Here is a 22,521-nt window from a genome sequence, read left to right as displayed (position 1 = left end):
TCTAGGAGCCACTCCCCCCTGCTCCTGCTTCCCCTTCCTTCCTGACAGCCCAAAATAGTTCTCTCCTCCTCCGCTGCATCTGATTAATGCATGGAGCTGGCTGGCCCCAAAGTCTCTGGCCCTGAGAGAGGCAGAGCACTCTCTTAAAGAGTGTTTGTGACCCTGCCCCCAAATGATACTTCAATGCCTTGCACTATCAGGTCCAAGTTTCTCAAACTTTGCAGAGGGTTCAGCTCTCACCTAGGACTCCCCATGGGCCAGGTTTGATTTTTTCCCCAAGTTTCACCCTTTGGGGGATTGTCTGCATGGGAAAAGAAGGTGGCTAGAAGTTTTCGTTTGTTTGTTTGTAAGTGGAAAAACTGCCCTACAGCTCAGAGACGCAATCACCCCAGGAAAAAATCACAATTGACTGGGGAGACAGCATGGAACATTTCCATCCAAAAAGGGAATGTTTTTAGGAGCGTATCAAAAGGAGCAACTAGAATGGAAACTGTGTACCAGCCTTAACTATGGAGATTGCTGCCAGCATCTGCTATAATAATAATTAATAGCACGTAGAAAAGAGAGAAAAGCCCCGAAGCAAACCACAGCTTTGCCCACCCTACACCAGAACGACCCGGGATGGGGTTAGGATTCACTGATTGCCTCGTCAGGCATCCCCATTGATTCTAAAGCACCACGCCTCCGACTGTGGAGACGGAGCTTCTCTCTGACTTGGTGCCATGGGGTAGAATAAACACAGCCCTGGCACTGTGGCGTGTACTCACTGGAGGGCTGGGAGATCTGATGAGCCCCCCGCATGTGTGTGTGTGTAGGTGGAACAAGTCAAGGCCCTGCTGCCTGCCATCCTTTGGGGCTCGGATGAGATGGATGATGGGAGTATTCTGGAGGCCATCTCAGCTGTTCAGAACCTTCTGCAGAGCCTGGATGGGAGTGAGCTCACCAGCGTGGCCAGGAAGCTAATCCCCTTACTCGATGCTGTAAGTCAGGGGCTCTTGACCTGCCCATCCCCAGCCAGGCAGTGTTGTGACTCTGGAGTCGTAGTGGTGGCATATCTGACCTGATCAGTTCCGAGCCATTGCCTGGGCCTCAGGCATTGGTGACACCTTGGTCTCTCGTGTTCGCTGTGTGTGGCATGCAACCGTTTGGTCTCCTGAGGACTGATATGCTTTAATCTAACTCAAGTTAACATGCTCAATGTAGTGGTCATGGGGTGAAATGTAATGTCCTGTGCTTTGGAGTCTAGATGAATGAATGACCCTTAAATGCTATGAAACGATGAAAGTGTTGAACCCATTAAAGAAACCCTCCAAAGAGCCCTTCACTGTGGATGGAGTCAGCACTTACAGGAGGCCTCCAGGGAAATTTAGGAACCACTGTCCTAACCTGTGTTGTCTGCCCCTCCACCCAAACCTTTCTGCAAATGGGTGCCCTCTTGGTGGGCAGACCATGGAGTTATTAGTCAGACTGGCCCCTATCTGTGGTTTGCATTGTGCCGAGCTCACCCTGTAAGGAGAGTGTGAAGCTCCCTCGGTGAGATCCCCTCATGGTTGTGTGTCCATCACAGGTGAGACCCCAGGTGCGCTCTGCTGCCATCATGCTCTTTACAGAGTTGCTTAACACAGTGAAGAGGAGGCAGAAGCCCCTGCTGCAGGAGGAAGTGACCCGCAGCCTGGTCCCACTGCTCCTTCACTTACAGGACGAGGACCCTGACGTGGGCAAGGTGAGTCCCGCTGCCATGTGCTCCCTGGTGCAGCAGGCCCTGACTGCTCCAGCTCTCCTGCTAGATCTGTCTCCAGAGCCGCCTCCCAAAAGTGAAAAATCTCAGCCCTACCCGCTTACCCAAGCAAGTTCCCTGGCCTTCAATGGACACACAAGTGGAGATGTTTTATGGCTCCCAGCAGCCACTTCCTAAGATCAAACGCCAGGAGCCTCCACTAATAGGAACAAAGAGACACCAAGGGTCAGCAGGATACCATGTGACCCCCACATTCCTTTCCCTCATTGATCATTTCAGCTGGCTTTTCACTGCAGAGTGACCACAGATTCCAGCTCTTCTCATGATGCAAACTCTCCTTGTCCCATCTTGTGTTGCAGAGGTGTCAGAAAGCCTTGGCTGGGTGTTTTCAGCTCCTGGGATGGTCTTGTCCTAAGCAGATTAACAGCAAGAAGGCTTGGCACACCCATCCCCGGGTGGTGGACAAGATCTGCCAGCACTTTGTAAGTGAACAATCGGCTTCTCGTGAGTGCTGCTTCTAGAGGTGGGACCGGAAACATGTTCCCTCACTCACTGCTCTGATTGCATGTCTAGTACTAGCATACTGCACTCTGGCTTCCTCTTAGAAGCACCCAGCTCCCCCACTCCTCCCAGTGCCTGTCAGATCTGAACAGCCAGACCTGGCCAGGAGTTCAGTACGGAGGTGAAAGCTCACAACATAAAGAATCGGTTGATGGCAAAAATGCCTTCCGAATCCTGCAGGAAACTGGATGTCCCCATTTTTCACCTTACCCCAGCCCATTGGCCACTTCTGCACCGTATTTCCTATGCTCTGCACCCTCTCTAATGTCCTCCCCAGATGAAGCCCATACAACCGGGCTTCAGTGTTCTCTAGTGCCAGGCTCCAGCCCTGCAGTGCCAGCAGCTCAGACACCAGCAATGTGTCTGGTGACACTTGTAGATGGTCGCCCCCAGGATACATGGAGATGAGAGCTGCATTCTTCCCACCCCTCCAAGCCAAGCAGCTACCTGGAGATGAAATCTCTCTTCTCCTCACCCTGCGGCCCTAGCAACAAGAAGCTTCTTTGGTTTCTATTCCTAGGTGCTGAAGCTCAAGAGCGTATCTGACATCTTGCTCCAATGTCTGGATCACCTCCAAAGCCCCCAGGCTCCAATACGACGGGCAGCAGCCATCTTTATCGGTAACCATGACTTTTCTTAAGCAACTTCTATCTGAGAGGTTGTCCCGTGTTCTGCTTGGAGGGCACTAGCAGCAAGAATTAACCCCCTGGGATCCTAATGTCTAGATTTCCTGCCCTTGAGGCAGTTGGGCTGGGGATTATATCAAAAGGCCTGGAGCAAGTTACAACCCTACCCTCCAGCTCCACCGACTGGAATCCCTGTGGGACTGCAGCAATACCATAGCCAGTGGCAATCAGGCTCTCTGTATCTTCCAAGACATGAGCCTCTTTGTCTTGGAGCTTGTGGACTTGTCTGATTATCCCAGGGACCACTTGAAAGCTGTTTTGCTTGTTGGAAAGACTGACATTTTTTAAAAGGTAGCCCCAGGGGAGGTGAAAACTCCTGCAAGATTCATTTCCATTGTACGTTCCAGGTTGCACTGTTCAAAGCTCAGAGCCCGCCATGGTCAGGCAAGAGAAGGAGCTGATACTTCAGTGTAAGTAGTTGCCACATGGCTGTGTTTGCATGTGGAAGGAGAGCTCATGCTCCTTGTAGAATATCAGGGTTGGAAGGGACCTCAGGAGATCACCTAATCCAACCCCCCGCTCAAAGCAGGACCAATCCCCAGATAGTGTGTGTTTGTTTGTTAAACCCCAGTTCCCTAAATAGCCCCCTCAAGGATTGAACTCACAACCCTGGGTTTAGCAGGTCAATGCTCGAACCACTGAGCTATCCCTCCCACTTGTGAACCAGTCTAGGAAAAAGTGCAACTCCCCTGCCATGCTGCTGCATTGAGTTCAATTTAGACGTGGCCAGAGGTAGCTGTTGAGAGAGCCTGGACATCAGTCCCAGCTTTGTTTTCTCTGATGTCAGGCGTCACTTCCATCTCCAGGTGCCAGAAGGTTTTACCAGGAGAAAGTAAATGCCAGGCAGGGTGAGAGGCCCTGGCATGTGTCAGGGAGATGGTGCTAAGGAGGTGGATGCCCCAGAATGCAGTGGAAGATGGTGCTGCCAAGGGCAGATGTCCCTGAGGACTTAAGCGGTTATCAGCTGGCGATGACACTGATAGCCCTGGTGGGTCCAGAGCATCTGGGAGGAGTTAGTTGCTGTGGAAGATCAGGGGCGGCTCCAGGCACCAGCGCAGCAAGTGCGTACCTGGGACGGCAAGCCTCGGGGGGGCGGCGTGCCGGTCGCCGTGAGGGCGGCAGTCAGGCAGCCTTCGGCGGCATGCCTGCGGGAGGACCGCCGGTCCCGCAGCTTCGGCGGCAATTCGGCAGCAGGTACGCTGAAGGCGCGGGACCGGCAGATCACCGACAGAAACGCCGCTGAATCCGCGTGACCAGCGGACCGCCCGCAGGCATGCCACCAAAGGCCGCCTGACTGCCGTGCTTGGGGTGGCAAAAAACATAGAGCCGCCCCTGTGGAAGATACAGAGGCCCATGGTGCAGGTGCTAGGGCATGCTAATACGATATGTGTTTTGACCTGAGCTTCCTCTCTCTGTCTCAGCTCTCAGTGGCCTGCAGCAAGATCCGGATTCCTCTGTCCGTGTCAGTGTCTCACGGGCCATTCAGCAAGTTCGGGATGGTGGCAGAAACCAGTCACCTCAGACCCTAGGAGCTAGATTCAGGAACCTGTTCTGCTGCTTGACTGGCCAGGAGGAGAGGGAAAATGCTCCTGACAGAGATCTCTTGGGTGGCCCGGACCCTTCCCAAATCCACCGATGGGACTCAGGAGGGCCCTGAGTTCCCACAGAGAAGTTGGTGACTGGAGGAGGTCAGCTGAGCCACCACTCCAGCCCCGAAACCAGTGCCTGCATGATCCTGTGGTAATTACCTGCATTGTTCCCCATGAGATGTAGGCAGCTGGGGATGAGTTTAAGTGACCCCAGTACTCAGCAGAATGATGGCTACTGGCTCCAGCTAAACAAAAAGGTGACAAGACTGTTAGTGTAAAACCAAGGGCATTTGCTCTCACGTCTCTGTCTTCCTTCCATAATGGAACGAGTTGCAAGATAGCTGGTTCATTACATCAGCCACGGCATTAATGACCTTTTCCCTTTCTTCTGATTAGCCTCCGATCTCTGATACAGTCTTTGTGACCTTGTAGGAAGAGATGGAATCTGGATGATGGGGATGGATCACTTGATAAATTGCCCTGTTCTGTTCATTCCTTCTGAAGCATCTGGCACTGGCCAGTGTCAGAAGATGGAATGCTGTGCTAGATGGACCACTGGTCTGATCCAATATGGCTGTTCGTATGATCCAGGCCTCTAGTTCCCCTTGGACAGTTAAATAAAACCCTTCATCTCTCCATCCATTGACATTATATAATCTCACTCAATTGTTCACGATTGATCCGTTCCTGTGCTTGACGGGCCGAGAGCCCAACGTCGGAATAGACTTGAGGCCCCCATGTAATAGGGGGCCTGCCTTTGGGCTGCCTGCAACCCTTGATTGGTGGAATTGTCTCTCGGATGTTACGAGCCACTCAGAAAACGGCGTTCGCCGGAACATCTTGTGGCATACTCGCGACATGTCTGAAAAGCATAAGACGCCGTCTGCGGACAATGGCCCCAGTAGTCTGTAGACCGGAGCGACCTTAAACATCTGCTTTACAAATGAAGTCATTCCACTCTATGCCCAATATACAACGTTGGCCTTTTATGTGGAAAGCCTCCAGCTTTGCCCACTCTGAGTGGCGCAGTCCCAATGTTTCGCAACCGTACAGCAGTACAGAGAGGATACAGCTCGATTAGATCCTGAACTTGGTTGTCGTGCCGAGATGATGTTGATTCCGTATTCATCGTAAACGACCCATGGCAGACGCTGCAATGCCACACTCAGGCACCTAAATAAATGGCCTGAACTTTCTCAAATGCGGAATACCAAGAACTTCTCACTCGAATCTGCCAAAGCCGTGGCTGTTCAGCTCCTCTGAAAATCAATCCACTCGTTTAGATGCCTGAATATGAATGTTAGTGCCAGACTTTGGACAGTGACATAGGAAGACATTGGCCTGAGCCTGTGCATGGACTCTCATCCTACAATCCAGCCCCTCAACAGATACATCCCAGCTTCTGACTGTGAACCATTCAGCTACAATGGGGAGGCCTAGATGCTGTAAGTGAATTAACATGTAATGATAGATAGACAGATAGATAGATAGTATAAGCTATTCTCTCTACCATCTGCCGTACGGATTTGCTCTGTAGGGCTTGCTGTCCCTGTTACTCATGGGTATTTATGTTGCAGAGCCCCACATGAGAGAGGGAAGGATTTCAGGCCCAAGGCCCAAGTGGGGCAGGAAGAAGCACACGCTCACCTCAGTTGCCATCTTTGCTGAGGTAAGTTTTGTTGACTTGTTGAACTGAGATTGCAAAGCGTTGCTCAGTCCCATATTCTCACAACTGGCAGTGCCCCATATATATGTCTGGGGCACCTTGCAATCTCATTTCTCTCACGTCTCTGCCTTCCTTCCATAACAGGATGAGTTGCAAGACAGCTGGTTCATTACATCAGCCACGGCATTATTGACCTTTTCCCTTTCTTCTGATTAGCCTCCGATCTCTGTTACATTCTTTGTGACCTTGTAGGAAGAGATGGAATCTGTGCATTAGCCCTCTCATGCTATGGAGCCACGAGAAGGTTTGACAGCAGAAGTAGATGCAGTGTGGACGAATCTACGAGGGACTAACAGGTTCATGCCATATAGCAGGCCTGCACAACATACGGCCCGCAGTGGCGTGCCTGCCCGCCGACAGGAGCCAGCAATGCGGGCGGCTGAGCCCAGCTGCGGTGGCGGGGCTTTCAGGCGCCCCCCCAAACCCAATGCTGGCGCCGGCGCAAGGATATTTTTGCACCCTCGCGCGCCGTCGGCCCCCCTGCCCCAAGCAGGACACGGGCACGGAGCCCTCGCGTGCTGCCGGCCCCACCCCCGCCCCAAGCGGGACACAGGGATGGAGCCCTCGCACGCCGCCACGCCTCCCCCCCCCCGCCCTAAGCGGGACATGGGGATGGAGCCCTCGCACGCTGCCACACCTCTACCACCCCCCGCCCCAAGCAGGACACGGGGATAGAGCCCTCACGCGCCGCCACGCCTCCACCACCCCCCGTGCCGCAAGCGGGACATGGGGATGGAGCCCTCGCACGCCGCCGCGCCTCCACCCGCCCCCGCCCCAAGCGGGACACGGGGATGGAGCCCTCACGCGCCGCCGCGCCTCCACCCGCCCCCGCCCCAAGCGGGACATGGGGATGGAGCCCTCGCACGCCGCCGCGCCTCCACCCGCCCCCGCCCCAAGCGGGACACGGGGATGGAGCCCTCGCACGCTGCCACACCTCCACCCCCCCCGCCTCAAGCGGGACACGGGGATAGAGCCATCGCACGCCGCCACGCCTCCACCCCCCCCGCGCCGCAAGTGGGACAAGGGGATGGAGCCCTCGCGTGCCACTGCGCCTCCACCCGCCCCCGCCCTAAGCGGGACATGGGGATGGAGCCCTCGCACGCTGCCACGACTCCACACCCCCCGACCCAAGCGGGACATGGGGATGGAGCCCTCGCACCCCGCCGCACCTCCACCCGCGCACACCCTAAGCGGGACACGGGGATGGAGCCCTCGCGCGCCGCCACGCCTCCAACCCCGCCCCACGCCCCAAACGGGACACGGGGATGGAGCCCTCGCACGCCGACGCACCTCCACCCGCCCACGCCCTAAGCGGGACATGGGGATGGAGCCCTCGCGTGCTGCCACACCTCCACCCCCACCCACCCCAAGTGGGACACGGGGATAGAGCCCTCACACACCGCCACGCCTCCACCACCCCCGTGCACCGCAAGCGGGACATGGGGATGGAGCCCTCACGTGCCGCCGCACCTCCACCCGCCCCCGCCCTAGAGCGGGACACGGGGATGGAGCCCTCGCGCGCCGCCACGCTTCCACCACCGCCCACACCGCAAGCGGGACACGGGGATGGAGCCCTTGCGCGCTGCCATGACTCCACCCCCCCCGACCCAAGCGGCACACGGGGATGGAGCCCTCGTGCGCCGCCACGCCTCCATCCCCGCCCCACGCCCCAAACGGGACACTGGGATGGAGCCCTCACGCGCCGCCATGCCTCCACACCCCCCCCGCCCGAAACGGGACTTGGGGATGGAGCCCTCGCGCGCCGCCGCACCTCCACCCGCCCCCGCCCTAAGCGGGACACTGGGATGGAGCCCTCGCGTGCTGCCACGCCTCCACCCCCCACGCCCCAAACGGGACACGGGGATGGAGCCCTCGCGCGCCGCCACACCCCCCCCGCCCCAAACGGGACACGGGGATGGAGCCCTCGCGCACCGCCGCGCCTCCAACCCCGCCCTCCCCGGCCCCAAGCGGGACACGGAGCCCGCGCGCACGGCTGCCCCTCCCCACTGCCCCAAGCGGGACACGAGCACGGAGCGCTCGCCCCCCTGCAGCGGGACACAGGGCTCAGCCACCGCCCCCGTCCTGAGCGCTTTTTGGCCCACCCCCCCGGGACTCCTGCCCCATCCAACCCCCTGCGTTCCTTGATGCCCCCCCGGGACCCCTGCCCCATCCACCCCTTTCCCTGTCCCCTGACTGCCCTCCGCCGCCCCATCCAACTCCTCTCCTGATTCCCCATCCAAACACCCCTTCTCCCTGTCCCCTGACCACCCTTGGAACCCCTGCCCCGACTGCCTCCCACCACCCCATCCAACCCCTGCTCCTTCCTGACTGCCCCCCGGGACCCTTGCCCCCATTCAATCCCCCTGTTCCCTGCCATCTGACCGCCCCGACCCCTATCCACCCCACCACCACCTCCCTGAACTCCCCTGCCTTCTATCCAACACCCCCTCCCTGCTCCCTTACCGCGCTGCCTGGAGGTGGCTGGCGGTGCTACAGCCGCGCCGCTCGGCTGGAGCCGGGCCACACTGCCATTGCGCAGTGCCTAGAGCACCGGGTCAGTCTGAGCTTGCAGCCCCCCCGCTTCCCGTGAATCAGCTGTTCGCGCAGAAAGCCTGGGAGGGCTGAGAAGCAAGCGGCGGCTTCGCACTCAGGCCCAGGGAGGCCGAGCGGAGGTGAGCTGGGGCGGGGAGCGGTTCCCCTGGGCGCCCCTCCCCCCGGGTTACCTGCTGTGGCGCGGGCGGCTCCCCCCACCCCAGCTCACCTCCGCTCCGTCTCCGCCTCCCTGGGCTTGAGCACGAAGCCGCCGCTTACTTCTCTGCTCTCCCAGGCTTCCCGCGCGAACAGCTGATTCGCGGGAAGCGGGGGGGGGAAAGCGGGGCAGAGTGTTCAGAGGCGGAGGCGGAGTGGAGGTGAGCTGGGGCCGGGGAGCGGGGCGGAGAGCTGGAGCACCCATGGGATCGGCTCCTAAGGCGCCACTTTTGGATAATGTGCTCAAGGGGAGTAGCCGCTCCCTCTGCTCCCCCCCAGCTACGGTCCTGGTCACTTCAACTTACCGGTTGTTAAATTTAGAAGCCCTTTTAGAACCGGTCCCGCGCAGGACAACTGGTTCTAAAAGGGCTTCTAAATTTAACAACTGGTTCCCGCGAACCGGCTCCCGCTCACCACTGGAGACTCCCCTTGCCGCTCTCACCCTAGGAGCCAGAGACCTCCCAGCAGGGCTGGTGAGTGCGGCCAGGGAAGGGGGAAGGGTGTGGTGGAGTGAGTGTCTGGGAGGTGTGCGGGGGGTGCTGGGCTTTGAGGGTGTGGAGAGTGCTGGGCAGTGGGGGAGGTTTGTGTGTTTTGGGGTGCTAGGCAGTGGGGGCCTGTTGGGGGATGCTGGGCAGTGACAGAGATCTGTGTGTTTCAGGTCACTGGGGGTCTGTGTGGGGCATTGTTTAGTTGTGGTGGTGGGGCTGTGGGGAAGGGCACTGGGAGGGAGGGAGGAGAAATCTGTGTGTATTGGGAAACTAGCGAGTGGGGTTTTTTTCTTTTACCTTAATTATACTATCTTAGGAGCCCGCTATAGCATAGTACCAAGGTTCAATACAAAGTCATATCAAAGTTATACAAAAATGCATAATGCAGAGAGTTATCTACAACTGCATTGATTGACTGCTGTGTGCAGTAATATAGTGACCCCTGGACCTACAGGCTTCCACACGCCGTCAGTGCCTTGCTAGTGTGCCATGCGCCGTGAGATATCTCTTCTCTTTGTGTGTGACTGTGAGTGTTTCCCTTGTGTGTGAATTTATTCAACAAAATCTTGAGCTTCATAATGGATACCATGAGTGAAAAAAAAAAGAGAAAAATAGAATCAGAGCACAGAGTTTTCAACACTGAATGGACGAATAAATACTTATGTACTATTTCCAAAGACAAAATACTGTGCCTCGTGTGTCGCGAAACGGTAGCCGTTCCGAAAGAATACAACGTTCGGTCGCACTTTGAAACTAAGCATCCCAATCTCGCCAAATTGAGCCCAAATGAAAAAATAATTAAAGCAGCCAGTTTAGCGAAAAACCTTAGTAGAGAACAGCAAATTTTCAAGAAAGTGAGCACTGAGAACGATACAGTTACTAAAGTAAGCTTTAAAATTTCTAAGGAAATTGCTGCTGCTGGGAAATGCTTCACAGAAGGCGAGTTATTAAAAAAGCCTGTAGGTCCAGGGGTCACTATATTACTGCACACAGCAGTCAATCAATGCAGTTGTAGATAACTCTCTGCATTATGCATTTTTGTATCACTTTTATATGACTTTGTATTGAACCTTGGTACTATGTTATAGCGGGCTCCTAAGATAGTATAATTAAGGTAAAAGAAAAATTTCTTCTGTGCAAATTTTTGAAGCAGAGTTCAAATTTGTGTGCCATGAGGCAAATGCGCCCAAGTGAGTAAAATGCTTATACATTTAAAAAGTTGTAATTTGCAATTTGTGTCAATTTATATGGGTTTTCAGATAGAGACATCATAAGTAAAAAAAGAAAAACAAAAGTTTGTGTTTTAAATTGAAATTATCAGCCAAGAATAAGATATGTAATTACAAATGCATTTTAATTTCTTTATTGGTCGAAATGTCAAAGACTGCTAAACTAACCTTACTGTTTTTCCCTGCGATCTTTTTCATTTGCCCATTCAATATAAATTCTGTCCAAATCTATCAGTCCTCAATCCAGCTGGTAACTCTTAATACACATCAGCACCCCACATAGAACCCCCCACTCGCTAGTTTCCCAGTACACACAGATTTCTCCTCTCTCCCTCCGAGTGCCCTTCCCCACAGCCCCACCACCACAACTAAACAATGCCCCACACAGAACCCCAGTGCCCTGACACACACAGATCTTTGAGTGGGAGTTCCATTGGAGGAGAAGGTACCTGTATTTGCATCTGTCTTTGTATTGCTTGTATGTGTAGAGGCCTGTAGGGGCAGCGTGCTGGGCGGGCAGCTGAGCCCTGATTAGGGGGTGGAGCTTGGCTGAGGAGAGGGCCTATAAAAGCGGCCACCCAGCCAGGCAGCGGCAACAGCTGCGAGCAGCGAACAGGGCTGCTAATGGGAGTTTCAGTGGGAGTTCCATTGGAGGAGGTGGAAGGGGAGGCAGGAGGGCGTGGTGCCCTGTGTGCTGTGTTTCCCCAGGTGCAGAGGGCACAGCTGAGCAGGCGGGCCCAGGCAACAGCAGCCATGAGCCAAGCCGCAGGTGACACAATGCAGATGATTGCATGTGGCAGCTGCAGTATGTACATGGTCCTAGCAGCGGTACCTGAACAGAGGTATGTGTGCATGAAATGCCGCCTAATAGAACTGCTGGAAGAAAAGATCGGAAGCTTGGAGATGCAGGTAGATACCCTGATAGAGTTTAGAAGGGGGTTCGAGCACCTGATGGAGCAAAGGCAAGTGGGGGCTGAAGGGGAATGCTCAGGGGCACAGGTGGTAGCAGGGGCTAAGACCTGTGAGGGGGGAATGTCGGGGGGAGAACAAGGGCAGTGGAAGCATGTGACTGTGAGAAACAGGCAAAGGAAAAGGAGGGCCAGTGAAGGAGAAATAAAGCTCAGGAACAGGTTTGGGTGTTTGGAGAACGAGGAAGGGGGGCAACAGGTGGTAACTGAAGGGAGCAGGGTGAGGAAAAAGAGACGAGCAGCTAGTCCCATAGAAAGAGGGGAGGAGTTGATGGAGACAGCACCAATTCTGGGTCCCGGGAGGATACAGGATGACGTAAGGGGGACTATAAGGGAAAATAGGAATGGACAAGGGTTGCAACTAGAGGGAACAGGGGATAGATTAGTAGATCGCACTGCCACCAGGCAAAGGCAAGTGTATGTGATTGGGGACTCCTTACTGAGGAGGTTGGACAGGCCTGTAACCAGGGCGGACCCAGAGAACAGAAGGGTGTGCTGTCTCCCGGGCGCTAAGATAGGGGATGTGGACTTGCGGCTGAAAAGGATCCTAAAAGGAGCAGGTAAGAACCCCTTGATCATCCTTCACGTAGGAACAAATGATACGGCTAGGTTCTCGCTAGAGAGAATCAAGGGAGATTATGCCAGGCTGGGGAAGACGCTTAAGGAATTCGAGGCTCAGATCATCTTCAGTGGGATTCTGCCTGTTCCTAGAGAAGGGCAGTAAAGGGGTGACAGGATTGTGATGACAAATAGTTGGCTAAGGGCGTGGTGCTATAAAGAGGGCTTTGGGATGTATGGCCACTGGGAGGCTTTCGGGGACAGAAAACTGTTCTCACGGGACGGACTTCACCTGAGTAGGGAAGGAAATAGACTTCTGGGAGGGAGGCTGGCTCATCTCATCAAAAGAGCTTTAAACTAGGAATTTGGGGGAGACGGTTGGGAGATGTCCAGTTAATCTCCACACCAGACTATAACATTGAGAGGGAGGACAATGAGATAAGAACAGATACAGCCAGGGGGAAGAGATTGGACATAAGGAGGGGGGGTGGATACCAGACTAATGGGTCATACTAGCAGTACGGTGTCCATATCAAATGGGAGAATGAATGTGAGAGAAGCCTAAAGGCATAAATTAAGATGTTTATACACCAATGCGAGAAGCCTAGGTAACAAAATGGAGGAATTGGAGCTCCTGGTCCGAGAAATGAAACTGGATATTGTAGGAATAACTGAAACGTGGTGGAATAGTAGTCATGACTGGAGTACAGGTATGGAAGGGTATGTGCTGTTTAGGAAAGACCGGATCAAAGGTAAAGGTGGGGGAGTAGCATTGTATGTCAATAATGAGGTAAACTGTAAAGAAATAATAAGCGATGGAATGGATAAGACGGAGTCTGTCTGGGCATTACTCACATTGGGTAAAAGAACTACTAGAGCCTCCCTTGGGATAGTGCTTGGGGTGTGCTATAGACCGCCGGGATCTAGCCTGGAGAACTCATTAACGTTTTTAGGGAAGTAAATACTAATAGGAACTGTGTAATCATGGGAGACTTTAACTTCCCAGATATAGATTGGGGAACAAATGCTAGTAACAATAATAGGGCTCAGATTTTCCTAGACGTAATAGCTGATGAATTCCTTCATCAAGTAGTTGCTGAACCGACGAGGGGGGATGCCATTTTAGATTTGGTGCTGGTGAGTAGTGTGGACCTCGTTGAGGAAATGGTTGTAGGAGACAACCTTGGCTCAAGTGATCATGAGCTAATTCAGTTTGAACTAAATGGAAAGATTAACAGAATTAAATCGGAGACTAAGGTTTACGATTTCAAAAGGGCTAACTTTAATAAATTAAGGAGACTGGTTAGGGAAGTGGATTGGACTGTGGAAGGCGCCTGGGATTATTTCAAGTTGAAGTTGCAGGAGCTGTCAGAGGCGTGTATCCCAAGAAAGGGAAAACGGTTCGTAGGCAGGAGATTTAGACCGAGCTGGATGAGCAAGCATCTCAGAGGGGTCATTAAGAAAAAACAGGAAGCGTACAGGGAGTGGAAGAGGGGGGGGATCAGCAAAGAAACCTACCTTATTGAGGTCAGAGCATGTAGAGATGGAGTGAGAAAGCAAAAAGCCGAGTAGAGTTGGACCTTGCGAGGGGAATTAAAACCAATAGTAAGAGCTTTTATAGCCATATAAATAGGAAGAAAACAAAGAAAGAAGAAGTGGAACCGCTTAAGACTGTAGATGGAGTGGAGATTAAGGATAATCTAGGCATGGCACAATATCTAAATGAATATTTTGCATCGGTATTTAATGAGGCTAATGAAAGGCTGAGGAATAGTAGAAGCGAGACGGATGGGAATAAAGGAGTGGGGATTGACATTACCGTATCCGAGGTAGAAGCCAAACTCAAACAGCTTAACGGGACTAAATCGGGCGGACCGGATGATCTTCATCCGAGAATATTAAAAGAACTGGCGCGGGAAATTGCAAGCCCGTTAGCGATAATTTTTAATGAATCCATAAACTCGGGGGTGGTACCGTTTGACTGGAGAATAGCTAATGTGGTTCCTATTTTCAAGAAGGGGAAAAAAAGTGACCCGGGTAACTACAGGCCTGTTAGTCTAACATCTGTAATATGCAAGGTCTCGGAAAAAATTTTGAAGGAGAAAGTAGTTAAGGACCTTGAGGTCAATGCCAATTGGGACAAATTACAACACGGTTTTACGAAAGGTAGATCGTGCCAAACCAACCTGATCTCCTTCTTTGAGAAAGTAACAGATTTTTTAGATAAAGGAAATGCAGTGGATCTAATATACCTCGATTTCAGTAAAGCGTTTGATACGGTACCGCATGAGGAATTATTGGTTAAATTGGAAAAGATGGGGATCGATATGAAAATCCAGAGGTGGATAAGGAACTGGTTAAAGGGGAGACTGCAGCGGGTCGTACTAAAAGGTGAACTGTCAGGTTGGAGGGAGGTTACCAGTGGAGTTCCTCAAGGTTCGGTTTTGGGTCCAATTTTATTTAATCTATTCATTACTGACCTTGGAACCAAATGTAGGAGTGGGCTGATAAAGTTTGCGGATGACACAAAGTTGGGAGGTATTGCCAATTCGGAGAAGGATCGGGATATTCTGCAGGGAGATTTGGATGACCTTGTAAACTGGAGTAATAGTAATAAGATGAAATTTAATAGTGAGAAGTGTAAGGTTATGCATTTAGGGATAACTAACAAGAATTTTAGTTATAAGCTGGGGACGCATCAGTTGGATGTAACGGAAGAGGAGAAGGACCTCAGAGTCCTGGTTGATCACAGGATGACTATGAGTCGGCAATGTGACGTGGCCATGAAAAAAGCTAATGCGGTCTTGGGATGCATTAGGCAAGGTATTTCTAGTAGGGATAAGGAGGTGCTGCTTTCGTTATACAAGGCACTGGTGAGAGCTCATTTGGAGTACTGTGTGCAGTTCTGGTCTCCCATGTTTAAAAAGGATGAAATCAAACTGGAACGGGTACAAAGAAGGGCCACTAGGATGATCCGAGGAATGGAAAATCTGCCGTATGAAAGGAGACTCGAGGAGCTCGGTTTGTTTACCTTAACCAAAAGAAGGCTGAGGGGGGATATGATTGCTCTCTTTAAATATATCAGAGGGATAAATACCAGGGAGGGAGAGGAATTATTTCAGCTCAGTACTAATGTGGACACTAGAACGAATGGATATAAACTGGCCGTCGGGAAATTTAGGCTTGAAATTAGACGACGGTTTCTAACCATCAGAGGGGTGAAGTTTTGGAACAGCCTTCCAAGGGAAACAGTTGGGGCGAAAGACCTCTCTGGCTTTAAGATTAAGCTTGATAAGTTTATGGAGGGGATGGTTTGATGGGAAACAGTGATTTTAGTCAATAGGTCAATAACAATGGTCAATGATGGGATATTAAAAGTTACTACAGAGAACTTTTCCAGGAGGTCTCCAGTGGTGAGCGGGAGCCGGTTCGCGGGAACCGGTTGTTAAATTTAGAAGCCCTTTTAGAACCAGTTGTCCTGCGCGGGACCGGTTCTAAAAGGGCTTCTAAATTTAACAACCGGTAAGTTGAAGTGACCAGGACCATAGCTGGGGAGGAGCAGAGGGAGTGGCTACTCCCCCTGAGCACATTATCCAAAAGTGGCACCTTAGGAGCCGATCCCATGGGTGCTCCAGCTCTCCGCCCCGCTCCCTGGCCCCAGCTCACCTTCGCTCCCCCTCCGCCTCTGCCTCTGAACACTCCGCCCCGCTTCTCCCCCCCCCCATGCTTCCCGTGAATCAGCTGTTCGCGCGGGAAGCCTGGGAGGGCAGAGAAGCAAGTGGCAGCTTCGCGCTCAAGCCCAGGGAGGCGGAGACGGAGCGGAGGTGAGCTGGGGTGGGGGGAGCCGCCCGTGCCACAGCAGGTAACCCGGGGGGAGGGGCGCGCAGGGGAACCGCTCCCCGCCCCAGCTCACCTCCGCTAGGCCTCCCTGGGCCTGAGCGCGAAGCCGCCGCTTGCTTCTCAGCCCTCCCAGGCTTTCTGCGCGAACAGCTGATTCACGGGAAGCGGGGGGGCTGCAAGCTCAGACTGACCCGGTGCTCCAGGCACTGCGCGGTGGCAGTGTGGCCCGGCTCCAGCCCAGTGGCGCGGCTGTAGTGCCGCCAGCCACCTCCAGGCAGTGTGGTAAGGGAGCAGGGAGGGGGTATTGGATAGAGGGCAGGGGAGTTCAGGGAGGTGGTCGGGGGGTGGATAGGCGTCAGGGCGGTCAGATGGCAGGGAACAGGGGGATTGAATGGGGGCAAGGGTCCCGGGGGACAGTCAGGAAGGAGCAGGGGTTGGATGGGGCGGTGGGAGGCAGTCAGGGGCAGGGGTTCCAAGGGTGGTCAGGGGACAGGGAGAAGGGGTGGTTGGATGGGGAATCAGGAGAGGAGTTGGATGGGGCAGCAGAGGGCAGTCAGGGGACAGGGAAGGGGGTGGATGGGGCAGGGGTCCCGGGGGGGGCATCAAGGAACGCGGGGGGTTGGATGGGGCAGGAGTCCCGGGGGGGGAGGGTGGGCCAAAAAGCGCTCAGGACGGGGGCGGTGGCTGAGCCCCGTGTCCCGCTGGGGAGGGGGGTCGAGCGCTCCATTCCCGTGTCCCACTTGGGGCGGTGGGGAGGGGCAGCCGTGCGCGCGGGCTCCATGTCCTGCTTGGGACCAGGGGGGGCGTGGAGGCGCGGCGGCGCGCGAGGGCTCCATCCCCGTGTCCCACATTGCTGGCTCCTGTCGGCGGGCAGGCACGCCACCAGGAGCTGCCCCAGGAAGCGCCGCCACGCCAGCCTCGGGACTTTGTGTGCGTGGGGTTTAGAATCCCCCCGCGGGCCGCACAGTGAGCCCCCACGCGCTGCATGCGGCCCGCGGGCCGTATGTTGTGCAGGCCTGGTCTTGTGGCATACTCGTGACATGTCTGAAAAGCATAAGACGCCATCTGCGGACAATGGCCCCAGTAGTCTGTAGACCGGAGCGACCATAAACATCTGCTTTACAAATGAAGTCATTCCACTCTATGCCCAATATACAATGTTGGCCTTTTATGTGGAAAGCCTCCAGCTTTGCCCACTCTGAGTGGCGCAGTCCCAATGTTTCGCAACCGTACAGCAGTACAGAGAGGAGACAGCTCGATTAGATCCTGAACTTGGTTGTCGTGCCGAGATGATGTTGATTCCGTATTCATTGTAAACGACCCATGGCAGCGGCTGCAATGCCACACTCAGGCACCTAAATAAATGGCCTGACCTTTCTCAAATGCGGAATACCAAGAACTTCTCACTCGAATCTGCCAAAGCCGTGGCTGTTCAGCTCCTCTGAAAATCAATCCACTCGTTTAGATGCCTGAATATGAATGTTAGTGCCAGACTTTGGACAGTGACATAGGAAGACATTGGCCTGAGCCTATGCATGGACTCTCATCCTACAATCCAGCCCCTCAACAGATACATCCCAGCTTCTGACTGCGAGCCATTCAGCTACAATGGGGAGGCCTAGATGCTGTAAGTGAATTAACATGTAATGATAGATAGACAGATAGATAGATAGTATAAGCTATTCTTTCTACCATCTGCCGTACGGATTTGCTCTGTAGGGCTTGCTGTCCCTGTTACTCATGGGTATTTATGTTGCAGAGCCCCACATGAGAGAGGGAAGGATTTCAGGCCCAAGGCCCAAGTGGGGCAGGAAGAAGCACACGCTCACCTCAGTTGCCTTCTTTGCTGAGGTAAGTTTTGTTGACTTGTTGAACTGAGATTGCAGAGCGTGGCTCAGTCCCATATTCTCACAACTGGCAGTGCCCCATATGTATGTCTGGGGCACCTTGCATCCTCATTTCTTGACCTGTAAGTGGGGTGGCCTGGGGTTTATGTAAAAGGCAGGGATTGTGTTGAAACCATAATCATCCAGATACTTCTGAGGAAATCCCTCTGGAACAGTGGAAATAGCGCAGCATTCGGCCATCAGTCCCTCGGTAATTTCCCAGATTGTGACTGCGTTTGATTTCCCGTGAGACGTCTTGAAAACTGCTCTCTTTGTTGAGAGGCTGAACCTCTGAAAGTTCGCCCTGGAGAATGTAAGCATTGACAGGAGAGCCGTTGTGTTGATTCCCTAGGGCGCACTGTCCAGCACGCCGGCAGACAGACCCAGATCAGAAGGCCTGAACTTGGTACGTGAACGTAAGTAATATCCTTAGGTAAGTGCAGTGAGGAAGCAGAGGTCCCAGGGTGTGGGTCAAGGAGATGGCAATGGGGACGCAGAGGCCCTGTCATGACACCAATGGGGTCTAATTTGTACTGCGTGCTTTGGTCATCCACTGTGTGATGATCCTCTTCTGTAATGGGCGCCATCGGCCTGTTGTAATGGCTCCAACACCACCCTCCTCCTAGCCTCAGGAGAGGGAGGTGTTTCCAAGGGAGAGGGAGCATGGCTGCGGCATCCCCGAGGCTTCTCTGCTTTATGCTGGGGGCTGGCCCAGTGGCCAGATGGCCTCCAAGTTGGGGGGGGGTGCACAAAAGCGGCTTTCAGGCACATTCCCACGCAGCTGCCAGGATCTGCAGAACCATATCACAGTGTGCAGTCCAACTGCCGGATTTGACTAGTAGCCTTTTAAAAAAAAAAGTTTTGAGGTGCAGAAGGACAAGGAAAAATGTGACACCCTGTCCCAGACCCTGAGCTATTTCTGTGGTACAGGGGTCCCTTTACGAACACAGCAGCCATCTCCATACAGCAGCTAACAACAAAAAAAAGCTTCCATGATCCTTAAATCCTGACCCTGTCCCTCTTCCCTCCTGCGCTGTCCTTTATTACACAAAGGCCTTGTCTACACTTACGTCAGCACGTAGGGTGCGTGTAGCTACACGTGCAAGGCTGTGGTAGGGAGGGCAGCCAGGCTCAGCTCGGGGAGCTGCCGGTGCCATTCCGCACTGCTTCCCCCGACCAGAGCCTTTCCCCACTGGAATCTTTCACTGCTGTGGGGAAAGGCTCTGGCAGCGGGGAAGGGGCAGGACTCGACCCTACTAAATATAGCAGCGTAGACACGGGAGGCCCTGCATGGGCAGGTAGGGTGCATAGCCATAGGGTTCAAGCGTCCCTTTACTTGCCTTAGCCAGGCCTCACCATCTACACTGCTGTTACACCCGTGCTAGCAGGGTCGAAATAGCCCCAAGTGTAGACCTACCCAAAGCAACCACCTCTGTTCCTGGAGTCCTAATTGACTGCGCTTGAAGAGGCTTTGGGATTGCAAAGGAAGGCAGGGTCCAAGTTAACACCCTAGCCCAGCAGCAGTCCCTCTGGTGGGAATTCGTCCTGGGCTCACTGCAAGGAAACAGTTCCCCCTTAGTTAGGACTTTGTATTGTTCTTCCAAAAAAGTAAGGCAGAAACTAGTCATGTAAGCCACTCCCCACAGGGTGGCGCTGATGCTCTGCCTCCCCTACGTTTTTCTCCTCTTAGGTCCCTTTGCAGCGAATCAGATTATGCCCGGTCTCTGTGCCCATTGATGCAGTCTGAGTAGCAGGAGCCCTTCAGCCCCACGGTGACATGGGCTGTTATGTGTTTGAATGATTAATCCTTCCTCTTCCTATTCCAGGCCAGAAGGGCTGAGGTGCTGTTTCCCGAGGAGCTGTTCCAGGACTAGCGAGGTAAGCACAGACACGGGCCGTGCACTACAGCTCTAGGTACACCCAGGAGCGCCGCCAGCGTTTTTGCCGCCCTAGGTGGCGGAAGGTCCCGCCCCCGAAATGCCGCCCCCGACAGGCGGCAGAAGGTCCCGCCCCCGAAATACCGACGACAACGGGGGCAGCCGACGATCCGGACGCCGCGGTCGCTGCCTCCCAAATGTTAGCACCCAAGGCAACCACCTAGGTTGCCTAATGGGTTGTGCCGGCCCTGGGTACACCCCTGTAACCCTAGAGGGGCAGGAAACGTGGTCCTTTCAGGTGGAAACGATGGTCGTTTTAATATGAGTGTCGAGTGTTTAGATGCAAGCTGGATGGCTAGAAACAGAGAGTTTGGAAGATCAATATGTAGCTGAAGATCATTGTTTTTACTGGGTTTTTTCCCCCTCTCATAGGAGCCTTTCCAAGCGTCACAGAAGGACGGGCCAGAGTTAACACGGCATCGAGTTGTTTGTTGCATAATAAAGCTGCTGCTGATTTCCAAGTGTGTGCGGCCAACTTTCCTCACTGCGCACTAGGCTGCGTGTAGCCATGTGACTGAGATGTCGGCCTTCTCTTTTCTGGGCACTGCAACTTTAATAGTAGAGGAATCTTGCTGGCTGCCAGCATCCTGGCTAGGGTTGCCAGGTGTCCGGTTTTCGACCGGAACACCCGCTCGAAAAGGGACCTGGCGGCTCCGGTCAGCACTGCTGCCTGGGCTGTCAAAAGTCCGGTTGGCGTGGGGCTGGCAGGCTCCCTACCTGGCTCCGCGCATCTCCCCGCAAGCAGCGACATGTCCCTCGGCTCCTAGATGGACGGACGGCCACAGCCCCATGCACAGCCCCCACCCCGAGCGCTGGCTCCGCATCCCCCATTGCCTGGGAGCCGCGGCCAATGGGAGCTGCAGGGGTGGCACCTGAGGGTGGAGACAGCGTGCAGAGCTGCCTGACTGCGCCTCCACCTAGGAGCCAAGGGACATGTCGCCCTTTCCCTGGAACCGGCTGAGGTAAACACCACCCGGAGCCCGCACTCCAAAACCCCTCCTGCACCCCAACCCCCTGACCCAGCTCTGAGCCCCCTCCTGCACCCAAGCTTGGGGATTGGTCCTGCTTTGAGCAGGGGGTTGGACTAGATGACCTCCTGAGGTCTCTTCCACCCCTGATATTCTATGACTCTATGATTCCCTCCCAGAGTCTGCACCCCCCAACACCCTACCCCAGCCCTGAGCCTCCCCTGCACCCCAAGCCCCTCATCCCCAGCTCCACCCCAGAGCCCGCACCCCCAGCTGGAGCCCTAACCTCCTCCCGCACCCCAACCCCTGCCCAAGCCCTGAACCCCATGCTGCACCCAAACTCTTTCCTGAAACCCACGCCCCACCCCCCTGCCACAACTTGGACCCCCCTCCTGCACTCCAAACTCCTCGTTACCAGCCCAGAGCCCACACCCCCAGCTGGAGCCCTCACCCTCACACCCCAACCTCCTGCCCCAGCCTGGATCCACCTCCCACACCCTGAACCCCTCATTTCTGGCCCCAGTCCAGAACCTGCACCCCCACCCCAAAGCCCATGTCCCCTCCCACACCCCAACCCCCTGCCTTAGCCCAGACCCCTCCCACACTCCAAACCTCTCATCCCTGGCCCCACCCCAGAGCCCACACCCCCAGCCGAAGCCCTCACCCCCTCCCACTCCCCAACCACCTGCCCCAGCCCGGTGAAAATGAAGGAGTGGAGTGAGGGCGGAGGAGAGCGAGCGACAGAGGGCGGGGGGAATGGAGTGAGCGGGGGTGGAGCCTCGGAGACGGGGCGGGGCAGGGCCTCGGTGATGGGGTGGCAATGGAAGGGGCCTTGGAGAAGGGTTAGGGCAGGGGTGTTTGGTTTTGTGTGATTAGAAAGTCAGCAGCCCTAACGCTGACTTTCGGGGGCAGGGGGCAAAGCCGGGGGGCCTGCTGTAGTCTGATCAATGGCTGGAGTTCCAAGTGGTGCCTGTTGGCTCACAGTGGAGCAAGTTCAGCCTTTCCTTTCAAAAACTCAGCCGGGCATTTTGAAGGAGAATCTCAGCTTTCTTCTTCCTTTCTTTCAAGTGAGTCGCTCTAGATTTTATGGCTGTGGGTAAATACTTGAAAATGTGAACTCCAAAGGCTCAAAAACCAGAGAGCAAATCATTTATTGATTTATTAACCTCATGATTTGGGGGGACATGACATGATTTTTGAACATGGGGTGTTGGCCCTACTGCCTCTGCGTCCAACCCTTGGCAGGGGGAAAGGTACTTCCTCCTCGTGGGTTGCCAATTTAGGTTGGACGTATTCCTGAAGGTTTCATAACATGACATAATCCTTAATTAAAGATGAATCTTGAATTCATGGAGACACCAAGCCAATCCTGGAGGCTTGGCAACCCTACCTGCAGCACAAGCCGCCTTCTCTCAAGAAGAAACACCTACAAGTGACGTCCCCCAGCTCTGCCCACTCTCTGTTTTCTTGCTCCATTTTATCATTCTGTCTTCATCACAAATCACCCTTTCCCCTGCCCTGTGGGTCATTCTATCTGTTCCTCTTCCTTGCGTGTCTCCCTCCATCTTTGTTCCTCGTTCTCTGGTCCCACCTGTTTCC

General features: G+C 54.3%; 2 protein-coding genes across 2 annotated transcripts in view; one reads left to right on the top strand and one right to left on the bottom strand.

The window, feature by feature from the left end:
• Positions 1-22,521, bottom strand: part of LOC135972145 (microtubule-associated protein 2-like) — a 957,474-nt gene that overhangs the window by 917,332 nt on the left and 17,621 nt on the right. The window lies entirely within an intron of this gene.
• LOC135974199 (maestro heat-like repeat-containing protein family member 7) lies at positions 823-6,626 on the top strand. The gene is made up of 8 exons (XM_065561245.1): positions 823-980; positions 1,568-1,723; positions 2,098-2,220; positions 2,820-2,919; positions 3,333-3,395; positions 4,407-6,019; positions 6,152-6,243; positions 6,385-6,626. Exons 1-6 carry the CDS (start codon positions 867-869, stop codon positions 4,640-4,642), a joined length of 792 nt encoding a protein of 263 aa, XP_065417317.1. The 5' UTR covers positions 823-866; the 3' UTR covers positions 4,643-6,019; positions 6,152-6,243; positions 6,385-6,626.

This window comes from Chrysemys picta, chromosome 11 (assembly GCF_011386835.1).
Source record: "Chrysemys picta bellii isolate R12L10 chromosome 11, ASM1138683v2, whole genome shotgun sequence".
In the NCBI taxonomy this organism is placed as follows: domain Eukaryota; kingdom Metazoa; phylum Chordata; order Testudines; family Emydidae; genus Chrysemys; species Chrysemys picta.
The sequence above is the reverse complement of the archived record's forward strand: the minus strand, read 5'-3'. Positions and strand labels throughout refer to the sequence as shown.